At 32.8% G+C, this 16,354-nt stretch overlaps 3 protein-coding genes across 4 annotated transcripts; 2 read left to right on the top strand and 1 right to left on the bottom strand.

Annotated features, from left to right (window-relative positions):
• Window positions 1-4,959: 4,959 nt before the first annotated feature.
• Window positions 4,960-6,734, top strand: LOC9308166 (GDSL esterase/lipase At4g10955; the record flags this gene model as incomplete). The annotated part of the gene is given in 4 exon segments (XM_021022939.1): window positions 4,960-5,018; window positions 5,462-5,541; window positions 5,544-6,114; window positions 6,213-6,734. Coding segments are annotated over 4 exon segments (1,011 nt in total), but the record flags the coding sequence as incomplete, so codon positions are not given.
• A 3,404-nt stretch (window positions 6,735-10,138) lies between these two features.
• Window positions 10,139-11,759, bottom strand: LOC9308167 (probable transcription repressor OFP9). 2 transcript variants are annotated; one of them, XM_021022937.1, is made up of 5 exons: window positions 11,668-11,759; window positions 11,267-11,344; window positions 11,012-11,179; window positions 10,862-10,910; window positions 10,139-10,741 (listed from the first exon to the last, which is right to left on the bottom strand). In XM_021022937.1, the coding sequence occupies exons 3-5, from the start codon at window positions 11,063-11,065 to the stop codon at window positions 10,161-10,163; spliced, it is 684 nt and encodes a 227-aa protein (XP_020878596.1). In that variant the 5' UTR covers window positions 11,066-11,179; window positions 11,267-11,344; window positions 11,668-11,759; the 3' UTR covers window positions 10,139-10,160. The 2 variants fall into 2 exon arrangements, with proteins under 2 accessions (XP_020878596.1, XP_020878597.1); XM_021022938.1 differs by having other exon boundaries at window positions 11,267-11,351; window positions 11,668-11,758.
• Window positions 11,760-14,249: 2,490 nt separating this feature from the next.
• LOC9310244 (GDSL esterase/lipase At4g10955) lies at window positions 14,250-16,310 on the top strand. Its single transcript, XM_002872052.2, has 3 exons — window positions 14,250-14,412; window positions 14,760-15,387; window positions 15,779-16,310. The coding sequence occupies exons 1-3, from the start codon at window positions 14,303-14,305 to the stop codon at window positions 16,166-16,168; spliced, it is 1,128 nt and encodes a 375-aa protein (XP_002872098.1). The 5' UTR covers window positions 14,250-14,302; the 3' UTR covers window positions 16,169-16,310.
• Window positions 16,311-16,354: the final 44 nt, after the last annotated feature.

The following is a 16,354-nucleotide window of genomic DNA, read 5'->3' on the forward strand; positions in this document are numbered from 1 at the left end:
ATAATTATCATTAATTATCATAGTGATCGTTAAAATTTTTATAAATCATGGAATCTGCATGTAAGAGTTAAATTAATATTATTCGTTAATTTATAATTCAGTTTACTTAGTTTGTCTAAATCATATATATTCGCTAAATCATATATTTATTTATACAATATTATTATAATATATATATAGAGACATTGTTTTACTTAAAAATGTCTCACTACTTACAAATATAGTATAGTCATTGTTAAATATATATTGAAAAACAAGTCTTTTTAGAATTTTTTTTTAACTTACTTCACTATTTTTCATAAACTATAAAATAATCAGTTTTATTACGGAAAAAAACAGATTTATAGAAATATAAAGAAACTATAGTCATTTTTATTAAAAAATATGGTTAAATGATTTCATATTAACTATATAATAAATATTTCAATTATTTTTTTTGTTAAATAATTTTAGTGTAAATAATATACTTACTAAATGATCTACTATATTTCATACTGTGATATTAACATATTGATTTATAATATATGGTTTAAATTTTAAAACAAAAAATTAAATTTATATTTTGATCAATTTGTGTATTACTAATGATTTATAAATTTATGTTATTGTTTATTTATTAACAAAAAAATTAATTATTAATATATATATATATAAAACCGCTTTTGTCCTGCAAATAGCTTTTTTCACCAATCAAATTTTATTTCGTACCGCTTATTTTATACAAACCGCACTTGTCCCGCAAATATATTTCTCCCGCACGTCCCGCAGTTGAACCGTACCGCAATGTAATACCGCACTTCTCCCGCACCGTAAAACACAGTTACCATTCGGAGCCATAGTATGACTTGGGCTTTCATCGCTTCAGTTATTTTCTTGTCAATTGAATCTTCTATACAGGGCCGGTCCTAAACTTTTAGTGGCCTAAAGCATAATTAAAAATGTGATATTCTTATACTTTAAATATTATGGACAAAAAATATATATTAAAGTATTAGAATTACATACTATAATTTTTTTTATTAAATATAGACATAGAGTCAATGTTTTCATTAAATATTTTAATAAAGTAAAATAATCTTTTTTAAATTTCACTTATTAGTTGTTAGTTTGGTTTCGGGAATTAAAAAAAAAAACACTTAATAGTTACAAAATTAGATGAGAAAGTACAAAAAAAAATATGGAAAAGAATGCCAGGAAGGAAAAAAAAAAAAGAAATAAGAAAGTGGAAAGGAAGGCTCAAACCTGGGACCTTGGATCTAAAAATGGGCTATCTTACCACTAGACGAAACTGATAATTGTAAGAATGTGGCCTTTCAAATTTAACTTATATGTTGTGGCCTAAAACAGGTGCTTCACGTGTTTTATGGACGGACCGGGCCTGCTTCTATACAAACATCGCTTCAGTAATATACACATTTTAAAAAGACGTTAAAGAGATTATAAAAAAATAAAAATAAAACCATGTTCAGTCGCTTTACTAGTTTACTTGCATGTGAGAAAAGACGGTTTTGTTGAATTTATTTATTTTAAAAGATTATTCTCATCTCTTGATGATATAAATGTTCATTTTTCTTTTTCTTTCTTTGAGAATTTGGTGAGTAAACAAAATTGGTTAAGCAATTAAGAATATAGCTATGTAATGTAGAAAACAAAAGCAAATTATGATTTGGATTTGTCTTTGGGCAAACTATAAATCCTCGTCAGTCGTCACGTCGATGGCGTCATACAAGTGTGTTAGCAAGAGTACGTGACCATAGAAAAGAGAGAGCTACATAGAAGGAAGAAAGTTCTATGAACTTATTACTACTTCCCAAAAATATGTCGCTAACATATGGACCCTCCTAGAAAATATGCATGCACCACCAAACTGGACTTTGTGTTGCAACTTGCAATGATAATACATATTACTAGGATATGACCCGCGGTACACCGCGGGTTAATTATTTGATTTTTTTATTTTTATAAATTGATGAATTTATTGTGTATAATATTTTTTGTTGTATACCGCGGGTCACATGCGTTGTATCTAAAATAAAAATTTTAAGTTGTATTTCTTTTGTTTAGTGTTTAAGATTGTATAATTGTATTTTGATTTGTTATTTATAGGATTTCACCTGTGGTATATTGTCTCGTAGTAATATTGACCCAAACCCGTCCAACCATATAATCTACAATGAAATTAAACATCATTTTGTTATTTTTTTAATAACACTTTTATTTAAATGTCATATAATTCGAGTTAATTTGAAAGTTGCTTTCAAATAGTTTCCATGTATATTTTTAAATTAGTGTGTATTTTTGGACCAACCCGTAAAAACAATTTATAATTGTATCTTAAAATACTAATTAGGATTTCACCCGTGATATACTGTCCCATTTTAGATAATTGTAAAAATTAAAGAAAGATCCGAATGACTCAATTTCGGGTCTGAATAAAATAACGACATGATTAAATGCTCAATTTGTTCTTAAAAAATATTAATATAGATTACACACATATTTTTTTATTCATCGATTGAGTAATATATGTCCGTTTTAAAAATTTTGAATTGTAACATATGCAAAAAAAAAAAACTAAAATTTACTAACTATTTATATATTTTATAATAATTTAAAATAATATAAATATAAGATCAAATAAAAGTGAAATGAGAATCATATATTTATGTTTAAATTAGGTAGAGAGGTTTTAGGAAATTAGTGCAAATTTGTTATATTAGCATTAAATCATCATATTTGATTTCTTTATCTATAAAAATCGTGGAGAATATACCATAAATAAAGCGTTTAAATATAGTAATTAGTTGAGAAAGTATATATATTTTAGATTTTATTAATTATTTTCGTTTTTTAATTTTGCTAAAATTTAAGGAAAGATCCGATTGAAGATTTCCAGGTCAAAATTAAACAAATTTGACCCGATTAAGATTCTTTAAAAGTGTTGCAAAAATGTATAGTAGATTTTTGAATATATTTCTAATGATAATTTATATATCCTTCTACAAAAAGCCCAACCATATATTTTTTCCTCTCCTTTTCTAAGTTGTAAGTTGTAACCGTGTCTTGTAGTCGAATTCATTGCCCACTTGAAAAAAAAAATATATTTTAAAAATCATATTATGCAAACCAACCCATGTGATCCCATATAATGGACATATCTCGTATTTCAATAATAAAAAAATTAGAAGAAAAATAAAATAAGTAAAGGAGTTTATTGATTTATGGATTTTTATTAATTCAGTAATTCAAAGCAAAATTATGTTTTATTAGATCATTGATTTAAAAACTTTGTCAAAATAATGTATTATTCATTAACTGATTTCTAAATACTAGTTCAAATCATGATTTAATGCTGGATTTCAAAATCTACATTAGATGTTAAATGGATTTAAAAGTAGAAAATAGAATGATTTAATTTATGGATAAACCATGTTATCTTAAAATCTATATGTCTAGTTTCAAAATTGATAAAAATTCACAAATCAATAGGAATTTTATCAGCAAAAACTCAGCATTTTGGATAAGGATAAGAGAAAGTTGTGTTTCCACGTTCACAACTAGGCCATTTTAGCTTTTGGTGTTGTTGTCATGGGCTCTACGACCGGGGGACTTTCATTGGTTGGTCGTTTTTTACTTCTCTTCTTGTTTCTCTTTTGTATATCGGTAATAACTTCTGATCCGATCGATTTTAGACTGATTATATTTGGAGGTGAAGGTGATTCTTCTGACTTTCCAAAAGTTGTAAAATCATCAAATTTGGTGCAGGGTAAGGCCTTTAACAGATATGAAACTTCAAATGTTTCAAAATTGTTCAAAATGTGGTTTTTGTCAAACTACCCAAAATTATGTAAAGCTTAACACCAAAAATACTTGAAAATAATCTTAAGATCCTTAAATTTACGACAAATACTTGATAGTTTTTTTTTTTTTGGACAAACAGATTCATTCATTCAGATAGAATTAGGGAACCGTACAAGAAAGGAGAAGAGCCTCCTTTGCCAAAGCATCAGCTTGGCGATTTCTAGTGCGAGAAATGAAATTAAAAGAGCAAACATAAAAGAAATTAAAGCAGAGATAGAGTTATAGAGAGGATATCGTGGAGAATCCCGAGAAATGAAATTACTAGATAGTAACATTAGAAAACTATAGCTAAACATGTAAAATATTATCATTTATCAAACATATTATCATATGAAATCTTAAACTTGAATACTACCTTATACAATTGAATAATATAAAAGGACAAACGTTCATTTGAAATGTGCTATCGTAAATGTTTCGAAGAATTGGTTAGGTGTGTTAAAAGTAAGATATTTTTATAGTTTTATATTTTAATTTATCATAACGGACACTCATGTCAAATACGAAACAAGATATTTGAGTTATCCTTTCTACTAATACTATTAATAAATTTACATAAAACAAAATTCATTTAATAATTTTATTTACAAACCAAACCAATATATCATCAATATTATGTCTTTTATTTCCTGCTAGTTGTTGACTACTTGACTTATAAGGTCTTCTAAGAAAATTCCACAATTTGAAACTTCCTCGACCATTCCTCAAACTAAAACTAGTATTACCTATTTATGACATCACTTTTATGCTTAAACGATACCTACTCCTATATATAAGTGTGTACTCTATTTCTTGTTTGATGGAAATACTTTTTTAGTGTACGATTAAATGCGATTATGATCGAACTTCAAGAATCCAGACCATGAAAAAGGTACGTATGATCCCATTAAATTCAATTTTACTCTAAATTTTTGGGTACTGTTTTAAAACGTCATCTAATCTACACATTCTATTATTTTAAAATATGTGTTTTTTAAGTTTTTTCTTTTCTTTTCCCAGTTATGTTTTAAGTTATCTCTATTAATTCTTACATATAAGCGATAAGAAGAATTGAAGACGAAAGTGCGAAGGAGGAGCTGATGGGAATCTTAAAAAAAAAATACACGCAGTGACGATTTAAGCCGTTCTGGTCCCCCTCAAATTCCATCTCTTGACTGGTAAATTTCGTTTCATCAATACCTTTTTTTTTTTTTTTTTTTTTTTTTTTTTTTTTTTTTTTTGTTTCATCAATACCTTCCGCTTCAAAATTAATAATATTGATTACGAAATATTATTAACTAATGTAAAAAACGAAACTATAATACGTAACTGTTTTCGGAAACAAAAAGAGTTTACGTCATCAAACAGAAAATCTTTACCTCAATTTTTCTTTTGGCCCCGATGTTTTTGCACCAGCCGTTTCCTAGGAACGACATTTCCACTATTGCGTACTGTTTTGTTTTTTCTTTTGACTTCATCACTTCAACGTATATTTGCATGTGCCTATAGAATTTAGATATAAATAACATTTCATAATGATACAAAAAAAAAAAAGATAATAATAATAATATCCATATCTACTCGATCGTTTCTATGGTCTAAGCTGGTTTGTTTCTAATAGGAACGATTTGTACCACCGAACCTCATTGGTGTCATGTTTGGTGCAAGGAGTTTACGCAATGGAAAGAGACAGGAAAAAAAACGAAATGGTTCCGAGTCATTAGCCACACCTTGGTGGAAGAGTTTCAACTTCACTTTAGTTGAAAGTGAAACCCTATATGACGCACGTGACGGCTCCATATACGGTGCTGTCTTCCAAAACGTGATCAATTATGAGAATACCCCCGACTCGATAGTACCTCCGCGTTACGTGATTGCATTACGCGGAACTGCCCCAACTATGAATGATGTGTTACATAACATCCGTGTACCATTCGAGACCCTCCATCACGGAGATAGGTCTAAGCATGGCATTGAAGAAATCCGTTCTTTTGTGGCCAAACACGGAAACACAGCTGTCTGGATCGCTGGACATTCTCTAGGAGCTGGCCTGGCACTACTCGCCGGAAAGAACATGGCCATGTCTGGACTCCCTGTTGAGGCTTACATCTTCAACCCACCTATCTCCTTGATTCCTATAGAGCAGTACGGTTACAATCACACACTTAATTGTGTGTATCGATTTACCAGGGATATCTTCAAAGCTGGCATAGCCAAAGTCCTAGACCTTGATGAGGTATCTATAAAGTTTTCTTTTTGCCAATGCTATTTTTAGTCTCTAAGAAACTTTTCATTATACTTGTGCTACTTCACAAATAATCTCTCCCGTAACATGAAAAGTTTTAAATAGATAATCCTTAACAATATTACAGCATACTCAATTCTGATGTAATATGCTCAGAATATATTGGTTATTTCAATCACGTAGTCAATATGACGGAGGCGGGACTCGGTGAGATTTCGAGGTTGGCTAGTGGATACTCAGTTAGGCGTATGTTAATCGGAGACGGAGAAAATTGGTCCTCGTCTTCTTCACCAGATCATCTTCATTTTCTTCCGTCGGCCTTTATGATGGTAAACAAGACTGAATCGTCGGAGTTTTACGATAACCATGGGATTCATCAATGGTGGAATCATATGCTTAAACAATCTGCAACGTTTAATTCATACTAGTTTCTTTTTTTTGGTTTAATGTTAAAATTCATACTAGTTTCATTCATGGGATTCAACGCTTTTCTTTCTTGTCAACTGAATAATTTGTTAAACTGTATATCTTCAAATGTTTTTTTCATAATAAAAAGGGTAAATTTCAAGTTATGGCAGTTGACCAAGTTTTATTTTCAAGTTTTGGCAAAGTGAGAATGAGCTTTCATGTTTTGACATTTTGGCCAAAATCGGACCATTTTACCCCTACCGATGTACTGTTCACTGTACGGTTTAGTTAAGCGTACGGTTCAGTTAAGCGGTTCACTGTACGGTTCAGTTAAGAGGTTTAGTTACGTACACTGTTCCGGTTACGCAATATATTTCGCTCTTAATTGATTTTGTGCGGGAGTACAGTGACAAGTTGGGATTAAAAACATTAAAACACAATGAGACATCAGTATTTAATGCCCAAAAAGTTTAGACATGACTCATGTCACAATTAATGCAAAAGTCATCATTACTTTTTCTAATATTAGTTTTTATGCGTGAATAGTTGTAAGAGACAAACATGATCCATGAAACAAACAAATTTTTCTGAACGAATGTGATTCTGCATCGGTTTGATCTTCTTGATTTACAAAGTTTGGAGCCAAGACAAGCATTGAACGTGTAAGTAATGAAATTGGTTAAGAAGTTTTTTGTTTTAACACACTAGGGTCTTGATTGTGTGCTAAGATCAACATTGTTTTTATATAAAAACCCAAAATATTTTTATTTCCACTTTTTTTAGTTGAAATTGCTAAATGAGGATAGATTTATGTTTATAAGTGTGTAGTTGGGAATTCTTTTTGTTTTTTGTAGATATAATCATGCTTTCATTTGCATTTAATGGGGTTCTGCTGAATTTATGATGCAGGTTGGTAATGGATATTCCCGTATTTACTATGGTGGGTGAGTGGAAATGCAAAGAAGAAGAATGGAAATTTAAACCATGGGAAGGCTGGTTTGGTCGTTGTGTACGTGTTAGGCAAAACATGACGTACACGGCATTTGTACGTACATTATGCGAGGTTTTCAGTTTGAAGTGCACCGAATGCAATCCAATAATTAGTTACTGGATGCCGGGAAAGATGTCAGTGATGATAGAAAGTAAACGCCCTCCTGTATACATTGACAATCAAATGAACCTGGATACATTCTTTTTGATTCGTGGTGGGGATCCTAGTGTCACCTTGTTTGTCTCTTTCAAAGCACTCGGGAATACTGTCCCTAGGACCGATGGTGAGAGTTACCGTGTGTGTGGGAGTGCAACGACACCAAATCCCATCGTAGCGGCTTCAAATGTAGATGGAAATAATGAGGCCGTAGATGAGCAAGACGACGTTGAAGACGATAAAACAGATGAGGATGAAGAAGAGGAGGAGGACAACGAAGATGGTGCTGGGTATGATGATTATCAGGGTGATGATGGATCTATGGGGGGAAGTACCCTCGATCCTACTATAGACGGTAGTGAAGGCAGTGGCGAAGATTACGATTACAACAAGTGGAACGATTTAATTATTGAAGAATATGGAATAGGGAATGTTGAGGAGGACGTCATTCTCACTCAACAAACGGTTCAACATCCAGGGGAATTCAGTCGTCTATTGGCAGAGTGTACGTACACAAGTCATCGTGTACGTGGGGGAGATAACTCGGTTGACCGTACACCAACGGTGACTCCAAGACGTACGTGTCAACATGGTTTGTACCAATGTACGTACACAACAAAATGTGTACAAGATACAGGCTGCGAAGGTAACACCGATACCAATATTAATGGTATAGACGATGTCTCTGGGGATGATGTTATCGAACGTGGTATTGGAGATTCCCCAAGTGGGACACTGAATGATAATCGGCTAGTTACTGCACCTGACGGAGATAACATTTCTCATGTGACCGTACACCAACGGTGACTCCAAGACGTACGTGTCAACATAGTTTGTACCAATGTACGTACACTACAGAGTGTGTACAAGATACAGGCTGCGAAGGTAACACGGAAACCCTTTCACATTCGGCAGTTACATCAATCAAACACAAAGTCTTTCGATTTTTCTTGCTAACCGTGTGATGGACGGGTATCACACCATCTCCGAATTGTATCCTCAGATCACTGGGTGGACAATTTGTGTATTTGTCGTGAGAGTGTTTAAGAAGTTTGTTGCGCCCAACATCTTCGAACTCGGCCTTATCTTGGCAGATAATTTGGTAGTTTCCCTGTGCCGTGTTTGTGTTTTTTTATCATACGTTAGGTTCAATTCTATATAAATCAGTATTTAATGCCTAAAAAGTTTAGACAAGACTCTTGTCACATTTAATGCAAAACTCATCATTACTTGTTGTAATATTAGTTTATACGTGTGAATATAATTGTAAGAGCTAAGCATGAACCATCAAACAAACAAATTAGTCTGAACGAATGTGATGCTGGAGAAGTTTTGATCTTGTTGATTTACAAAGTTTGGAGCCAAGACAAGCATTGATCGTGTAAGTAATTAATTTGGTTAAGAAGTTTTTTTTGTTATAACACACTACAAAAAAGACAGAAAGACTCTTTCCGAATCAGTGTACAAGATGTAGAAAAGCAGGTCATAACAAGAAGACTTGCAAAAATCCTATTTAGTTTTATGTCCTTGTTTTTTGTCACCGTGTAGATAGTGTACGTTTATGTCTGGACCATGTGTACCACATTTTTTGTCGGTGTACGTACGTTTAATGTTTGCCATCATATAACTATGTACGTTTCTGATATGTCTGTGTACATAAAATAATTCGATATTTTTGTGAGAATTGCCCCTCCCTAGGTACAATACTTCTCTTTTCCTGGGCTCTCCAGGCTGCATCTATGACCGATATATAATTCATTTTTCTTTCATTTCCCAGACAAACCATGAATACTTCATAAATTAAAAACCCTATTCTAGGAGTAGAAAACGTAATTATATAAATCCATCCCTAAAACGCATTATAATTCCATAAGAACCGTATATTAATAACATATTTTTGTTTCCACATTAAAACCCAAGATTCCAAAAGAATGTAAAACCGATAAACTGTGAACATAAACAAATTTGTCTCCAAACTAGTAACATATATAGAACTATGTGTCTTGTGTTTGATATTGTTGTAACTGTTATATAGCTTCTTTTACCTGTTGGAGAGTTATAATGCATAATGGATGTTACTCTTGGAATATATATACATAGATACGTAATTGGATCGGCCGGTTATGATTTTGCTAAGCCAAGACTAAACATTGATTCACATTTGTTAAAGTTTTTTTTTTTTTAAAATGAAGTGTTTATCGTAAACTAGGAGGGTGTGCAGTGTGCACTATGTCTGGCATTTCGGATTTTCTGGTTCAGTTTGGTTGAATGTTTACAGTTTGTGAAATGTCTGATCAACTAAAACTGAAATTAGTTTGGTTCAGATCAGGTTGTCAACAAAGGGGTTACCAAATTGAAATCGAAATTGTATCTCATTTCAGATTTTTGTAATTTCAGGTTTCTAATTTTGGTTTATAAAATGGCATCTGAATCAGTCTATTTATTACCCATAACACCGGTTTGTTACAAACCGGGTATCTTACACAAACATTAAAAGAAACAACTGGTCTTTGTTCTCTCTTAGCTACGAAACAGATCAGCACAAACCTCGTAAAAGATCTCGAGAATGGCAGACCGGTATTCGCGAGGGTTCATCGATAGATAGTACTCCAAGAGGCTTCTAAGTTCATCTGCTTCTTTGATCTTGTTTGCCACAATCATCTCAACCATGGAGTCTCTAAAATCCTCTCTTGGATCAAAAGAACATTTCTCCATCGCCATCATCACTATGAACTTAGTGCTACTGATGCTACCCTCACTTCTTCTTCTTCTTCTTCTCATCTTTTGTTGTCTTATCTTCTCTTGATGTGTGGCTTCTTGTGTCTCTCTGATCATCTGCTCTAGCTTCTCCTGAACCATGTAGTGTGCCAAGCTAGAGAGCGAACCGTGCTGGTCTGAAAATCTTGAACTCTTGTCTGATTCTGCCGAAGAACAAGAAGAAATGCTGAGTCTTGCTTTGTTACCGCAACACAAAGCTCTGCAGATTCTTGGTTCTCTGGTTTGGTGTTGTGATTGTTTGTTCTCTTGCCCTGCAGTCACCTTCCTTGCATCTAATAAATCAGATTTGTTTCCAGCAAGGGCCATGACCATATTAGGGTTACCTATAATATATTATTTATTTAGTAAAACCAACAAACAGAGACTAAAGCTAGACAGTGCCTGCAACTGTTAGTCATAAACTAACAAAGAAAAATCAAAGCCATAACTTAGCTATACAATACCTTGTGCCTGCAGTTCCTGAACCCATTTCTTTGCCCTCTCAAACGAGGCCTAAGAAGATAGCAAAAGATTCAAATAAACATAATTTAGTAGAACGCCACTGAATTGCATCTACTGATCAATAGAGAGCATGGAGTTTTATCATTCTGTACCTGATTCGTAACATCAAAGACAATGATTGCAGCAGCAACACCTCTGTAGTACATTGGAGCCAAACTATGGTACCGTTCCTGACCCGCTGTATCTCAAATCTCAAACTTGACAGTTGCATCGTTGATAGCTAACGTTTGTGAGAAAAAAGCAGCACCAATGGTTGATTCCTATAACATAAACAAATATCAAAGTCAAGAAGAACACAAAGAATGTGAAAACAACAAGATGATCATTATAACAGAAGAGCCATTAACCTGGAATTCAACAAACTGATCTTTGACAAAACGTAACACAAGACTTGATTTTCCAGCTCCAACATCTCCAAGTAACACCTGAAGACTTAACCAAGTAGTACACAGAAACAAATCAAAATAAGTAAAAAAACAATCAAGAATGTTTGCAAGCATCTTCATATCTATAATCCTGGTTCGAGATAAATCACTAAAACCCTATTACGAAAACACCTAAATAAAAATCCAACATAAACCCTAACAACAAAATCCGATCAAAATTCTCCAAATTAGAAACAGAATCACATCCGGAAACTGAAAATCTAACAAAAGGGTCTGCAAATTCAATCAATTTCACAATCATCGGAGAGAAAACAAAAAAAAATTCAAAGGGAGCTCAAAAGAATCGAGCTAATAAGACTGACCAATTTGGCGTTAATGCTCTTGTTTCCAGCTGCAGCCATGGATTTATCGATCTGAAGAGAATCGGATCCCGATAATGAATTCCGTCTCTCTCTCCTTCTTCTTCTTCGTTTTCTTCAACAGTTTCTGCAACGAAAGTTTTTTTTTTTTTTTTTTCAAAACTAACTAAACCGTGTGATGTAAAACAAAAGAAAGCAACTAAACCGAAATTAACTCTGTTGTTTAGTTTTCGTCGTTAAGGGTATTTTCGTCACAATTTGGCTTAACTGCCACCACGTGAGAATAAATTTTCACTTTGCCAAAATCTGAGACCAAATCTTTTTTCTATGCTAAACGTGAAAATAACTTTAATAAAAATATGTTCAAAATTTCAAATGTTTGTAATTGTACAGACTACTAGAGTGTTTTAAAATACATGTTGGAACTATTCCGATGAAGATAGAGGTTATGTTCCATGCATGCATCCAAATCGTATATATTTGTTTGCTAAACCACGAGATAGAACAACCGTTTTTGAACACGATTTGAAAACATTTGGAAGATATTATTTTTGAAATTTTTTATCAGCCACATAAGATTTAAGATGAAAAATGGAACGTAAATACATTATTTTGAATATGCATATACGTACGTGTGTATCTAAAATATTCATCTTGACTTTTCATGTGAATAAATAAAAAAATATGTATTTTAGCGAAAAAAAATTGAAATTGAAAATTTTTAAATCTTCAAAAATGGTAATCCGTAAATTTTTAGAGAAAATGACAAAATCCATAAATGATACTCCAAAAAATGACAAAACCCGTAATAATCCCATTTAATTTCACTTATAACAATGTGTAGATAAGGTCAAATGATAAGCAGCAATATTCCTTTATTATTTTTTGTTATATATATGTATATATATATATTCCTCTATTTCTAATTAATCCATGTTTCTAATTAATCCTAAGTAATATATAAGGGATATGGACCACTCCACTCATTGTCAATTGGTTTTGAGTTGGAAGTCCATAGAACTTAACATGGTATCAGAGCCCGATCCACACATGTCCAACCCGATCCGACCCAAAGATGGTCCAATCATCGACAAGGCCCAAAATTGATGCCGTCGATCTAAGCCCGTACATTCCGAGATTAATGGCCAAAGAGTCATCATCTCGAGGGGACGTATTAGGACATAATGTCCCACATCGGAAGTTGGAAGGGATCCTAAGTAATATATAAGGGATATGGACCACTCCACTCATTGCCAATTGGTTTTGAGTTGGAAGTCCATAGAACTTAACAACATGTTTTCAATTTTCTAAGTGTAGTCATTGTTCTTTTGCTCAATTTACCTTTATGATATTTATTATTTAAACAAAAAAACTTGTGTAACATTTAGTAAAAAGCAAGATTATAGTTGTCATTTCAGAAAACTTATTAATTTGTATGAAAAAACCTAAGAAATGAAAAAGATGCCGTATATTTTTTTAGTTTTAGGAGATATGATGATACTTGATGTTCAACATTTGATTATTTTGACAGTACATGAATTTGGGTTAAGTGAATATGGTAGCGTTGACATAAATTATAAAATTCCAACTTCTAATTATATTGGTAATTTGGAAAGGTTATCAATTAAGGAAACCATGATTGTGAGTTAATTTTCATAGTGTATATATGGTTTTAATACAATGTTAGGAAATCATAGCGTATGATTTTAATCCAGAGTTTATGTTTGATCTTATCGGTTAGTGAATAGTCAGGATACAACATGTAATATATAAAAACATGCTCTTCATGATGGAGCGTCGTACGTATGTGACTCCAATCTTTTACTAACAAATCTTGGAAATGGCGTGAGGAAGATTGGTTTGACCCCATAATCAAAATTTTGTTTTAGGGTTTATATGACTATTTTAATTAGTTTGATTATGTGTCCCAATAAGAAGAAAGAAGATTTGTTTTCCAAACACATATAGATATGATTTGATAAATCGAAACAGTAGTACACGGTCTCAAAGATTAATTCACACATCTAAGTATGTTTTTAATTGCTAATTTGTAGAAATTTTGTCAATTTGTAAATAAAGAAGTAGTTGATACGGTCTGGCTCATGTCAGTGTTAAAGGAACAATATCAAAGCTAAGTCTCCGGATCAAAAAGTCTTCTTATTTTTAGCATCTATATAGATAGCAATATGCTTATCTGTGTAAACTCAAACCCAAAAAAAAAAAATGGAGGAACTCTTTAATTAGTTTGTTCTCTTTAAAAGATTACTTCATTCGATTAAGTTCGCTCCTGATTGACCACGGAAAAGGGTATTTTTTTTTTTTTTTTTTACTTTTATTTTCCTTATTAATTTTCACCATTTTCTCTTATTTTCTTTCCTTTTTAAAAAATATCTTTACATTTTTTTAAATAAAAAAACTGCATTTTATGTAAAAGAATGACTGATATATAGTCATGAAAAACCCAAAAAAAAAAAAAAAAGGAGAGTAGAAAACACATAACTATGAACTTTTCTTTCTTTAGTCCTAATTTTTGGTAATCATACATTTGCATGTTGTTCTTCAACGTTTTACTTAAAATTAGTTTGATTACTAATTGGCAATGTAATATCTTAGATTATAGGAACAGGAAGAAGTAAAAATGGGACGAGGTTCTCTCAGGAAATTGATAGGAGGAGGAGCGATGGCCTCAGACTCAGATAGAGACGTTTTCAGCATCTCTGGCCCCTTCCATCTTACATCTATTGATTGGTAAACCAACTTTAAAAATATGGTTTTAAATTTACTATTGATTGAGGTGGTATATGAAACGAGTTTGAAAATTGATGTAGGAAATAATAAATTAGGGAACTTTTTTTTTCTGGCTCAAACAAAACTTTTCAATAACCAAACTATATAACTTAAAGCGTTACAAAGTTATATTTTTTTTTATGATAGACACTAGAAGTTTTTATTTTTTGCTATATGAATTCATGTGCCGTGCATGAGTTTCTTAGTAAAAGTTGTCCTTTGGAAATCGAATATCGATAACTCATTTAAAATTAAAATTAATATCCAATATATTATTTAAAAATAATTGTTTTCTATTTCTTTAATAGGACCAATTCGTACCATCGAACGTCAGTAGCATCAAGTTTGGTAAATGGAGTGTACACAATGGAACGTGACAAGCAAGAGAAACGGGTAGGTTCCGAATCACAAGCCATGCCCTGGTGGGATTTTTTCAACTTCTCTTTAGTCGAAACCTTGATTGACGACTACGACGGCTCCATATACGGTGCTGTTTTTGAATACAAGCTCTCCAACCTTTGCCAAAATACCTCACATGTGAAAGCACCTCCACGTTATGTGATTGCATTCCGCGGCACGATCCTAGAGTCAGAAACTTGGATGACTGATGTGAAACATAACCTCAAATTCAGCTTCAACACCCTCCATGAAGGTGGTAGGTCTTTGCAGGCCATACGAGCAATACGCAATATGGTGGAAAAACACAACCATTCAGCTATATGGCTCGCTGGACACTCTTTGGGAGCCGCCCTAGTGTTGCTGGCTGGAAAGACCATGACAAGTTTTGGATTCCTCCTCGAAAGTTACATATTCAACCCACCCATCTCGTGTATTCCTCTAGAGCAGTTACCTGGGGGAAAAAAGATTAAAGGTGTGTTTCAATTCACGAAGACTGTCGTCAAAGCCACCGTAGCCATGGTCTTAACCGATCTTCAGGTAAATAAATAATCTTTAGAAAAAGTTAAAAATGTTTGATCAACTTAAGATAACTAGTTTTCATAACTAATTAGGATGGTTCATCCATTAATTAAGACTCATCGTTGTGTTTATCAAGTGTCAATAGCTCAATTGGTAAAGTATTTCAAGCAAAGTTTAGAGGTTGTTGGTTCGAGTGACACTTAGGAAGATACCATATATAGTAAATGCTCTTGTCCCCGGCTTTAGAGAAGTATACGGACCAGAATCTCTTATCGTGTTAGTCAAAGGCTAAAATATCAAGTTTCATCCGCTTGCGATTCCATGTTGATTGAGTTTTTAAAGATATATAATACTAGTTTCAAGTTGATTTTCTTACAAATGAAACCGTGTTTGTCTTAAATTATTACAGGTTCAAGAAGACGATCCAAAAACAGCATCATGGATACCTTATTTATATGTGAACCCAGAAGATCCAATATGTGCAGGATACATCGATTACTTCAAACACAAAACCTTCATGTCTAAGATCGGTGCAAGCAAAATCGAGAAAGCCGGCGCTGGAAAGTCAGTTAGGAGTCTATTGATGGGAAAATCATCATCATCGGATTTGTCAACGGAACCTCTTCACCTTCTTCCATCAGCAGATATGATTGTAAACAAGAACAAACCGACTAAGTCTATGACAGCTCATGGACTTCATCAATGGTGGGAGCGAGACTCGGCCATGAGGGAAAATTGGGAAAGCTGTTGCATTAGGCCTTACTATGAAGACAAATTGCAGCAACTGACCATAGAATAAACAATAAAAATGAATGTCACATTTGGTTTGGTTATATGGCTTTATGCCTTTTATATCTTCCATTTCGTGTTTGTCTCTATGTCCCCATGTTTTATAACCTTTTCCCTTTATATTGCTTCTTTTAGTTTTTTTTTTTGTTTGGTTTGTTGTCCATGTAATTGTTTATAATAATTTACTTCAAACTAG

This window comes from Arabidopsis lyrata (assembly GCF_000004255.2).
Source record: "Arabidopsis lyrata subsp. lyrata unplaced genomic scaffold ARALYscaffold_6, whole genome shotgun sequence".
Taxonomy (NCBI): domain Eukaryota; kingdom Viridiplantae; phylum Streptophyta; class Magnoliopsida; order Brassicales; family Brassicaceae; genus Arabidopsis; species Arabidopsis lyrata.

Coding starts and splice junctions, on each gene's coding strand:
- LOC9310244 (XM_002872052.2), top strand. CDS start 14,303: ATGGGACGAGGTTCTCTCAGGAAATTGATAGGAGGAGGAGCGATGGCC. Junction 14,413..14,759: donor CATCTTACATCTATTGATTG/GTAAACCAACTT, acceptor TTTCTTTAATAG/GACCAATTCGTACCATCGAA. Junction 15,388..15,778: donor TGGTCTTAACCGATCTTCAG/GTAAATAAATAA, acceptor AAATTATTACAG/GTTCAAGAAGACGATCCAAA.
- LOC9308167 (XM_021022937.1), bottom strand. CDS start 11,065: ATGTACTACAGAGGTGTTGCTGCTGCAATCATTGTCTTTGATGTTACG. Junction 10,911..11,011: donor TCTTTGATGTTACGAATCAG/GTACAGAATGAT, acceptor CTATCTTCTTAG/GCCTCGTTTGAGAGGGCAAA. Junction 10,742..10,861: donor TCAGGAACTGCAGGCACAAG/GTATTGTATAGC, acceptor AATATATTATAG/GTAACCCTAATATGGTCATG.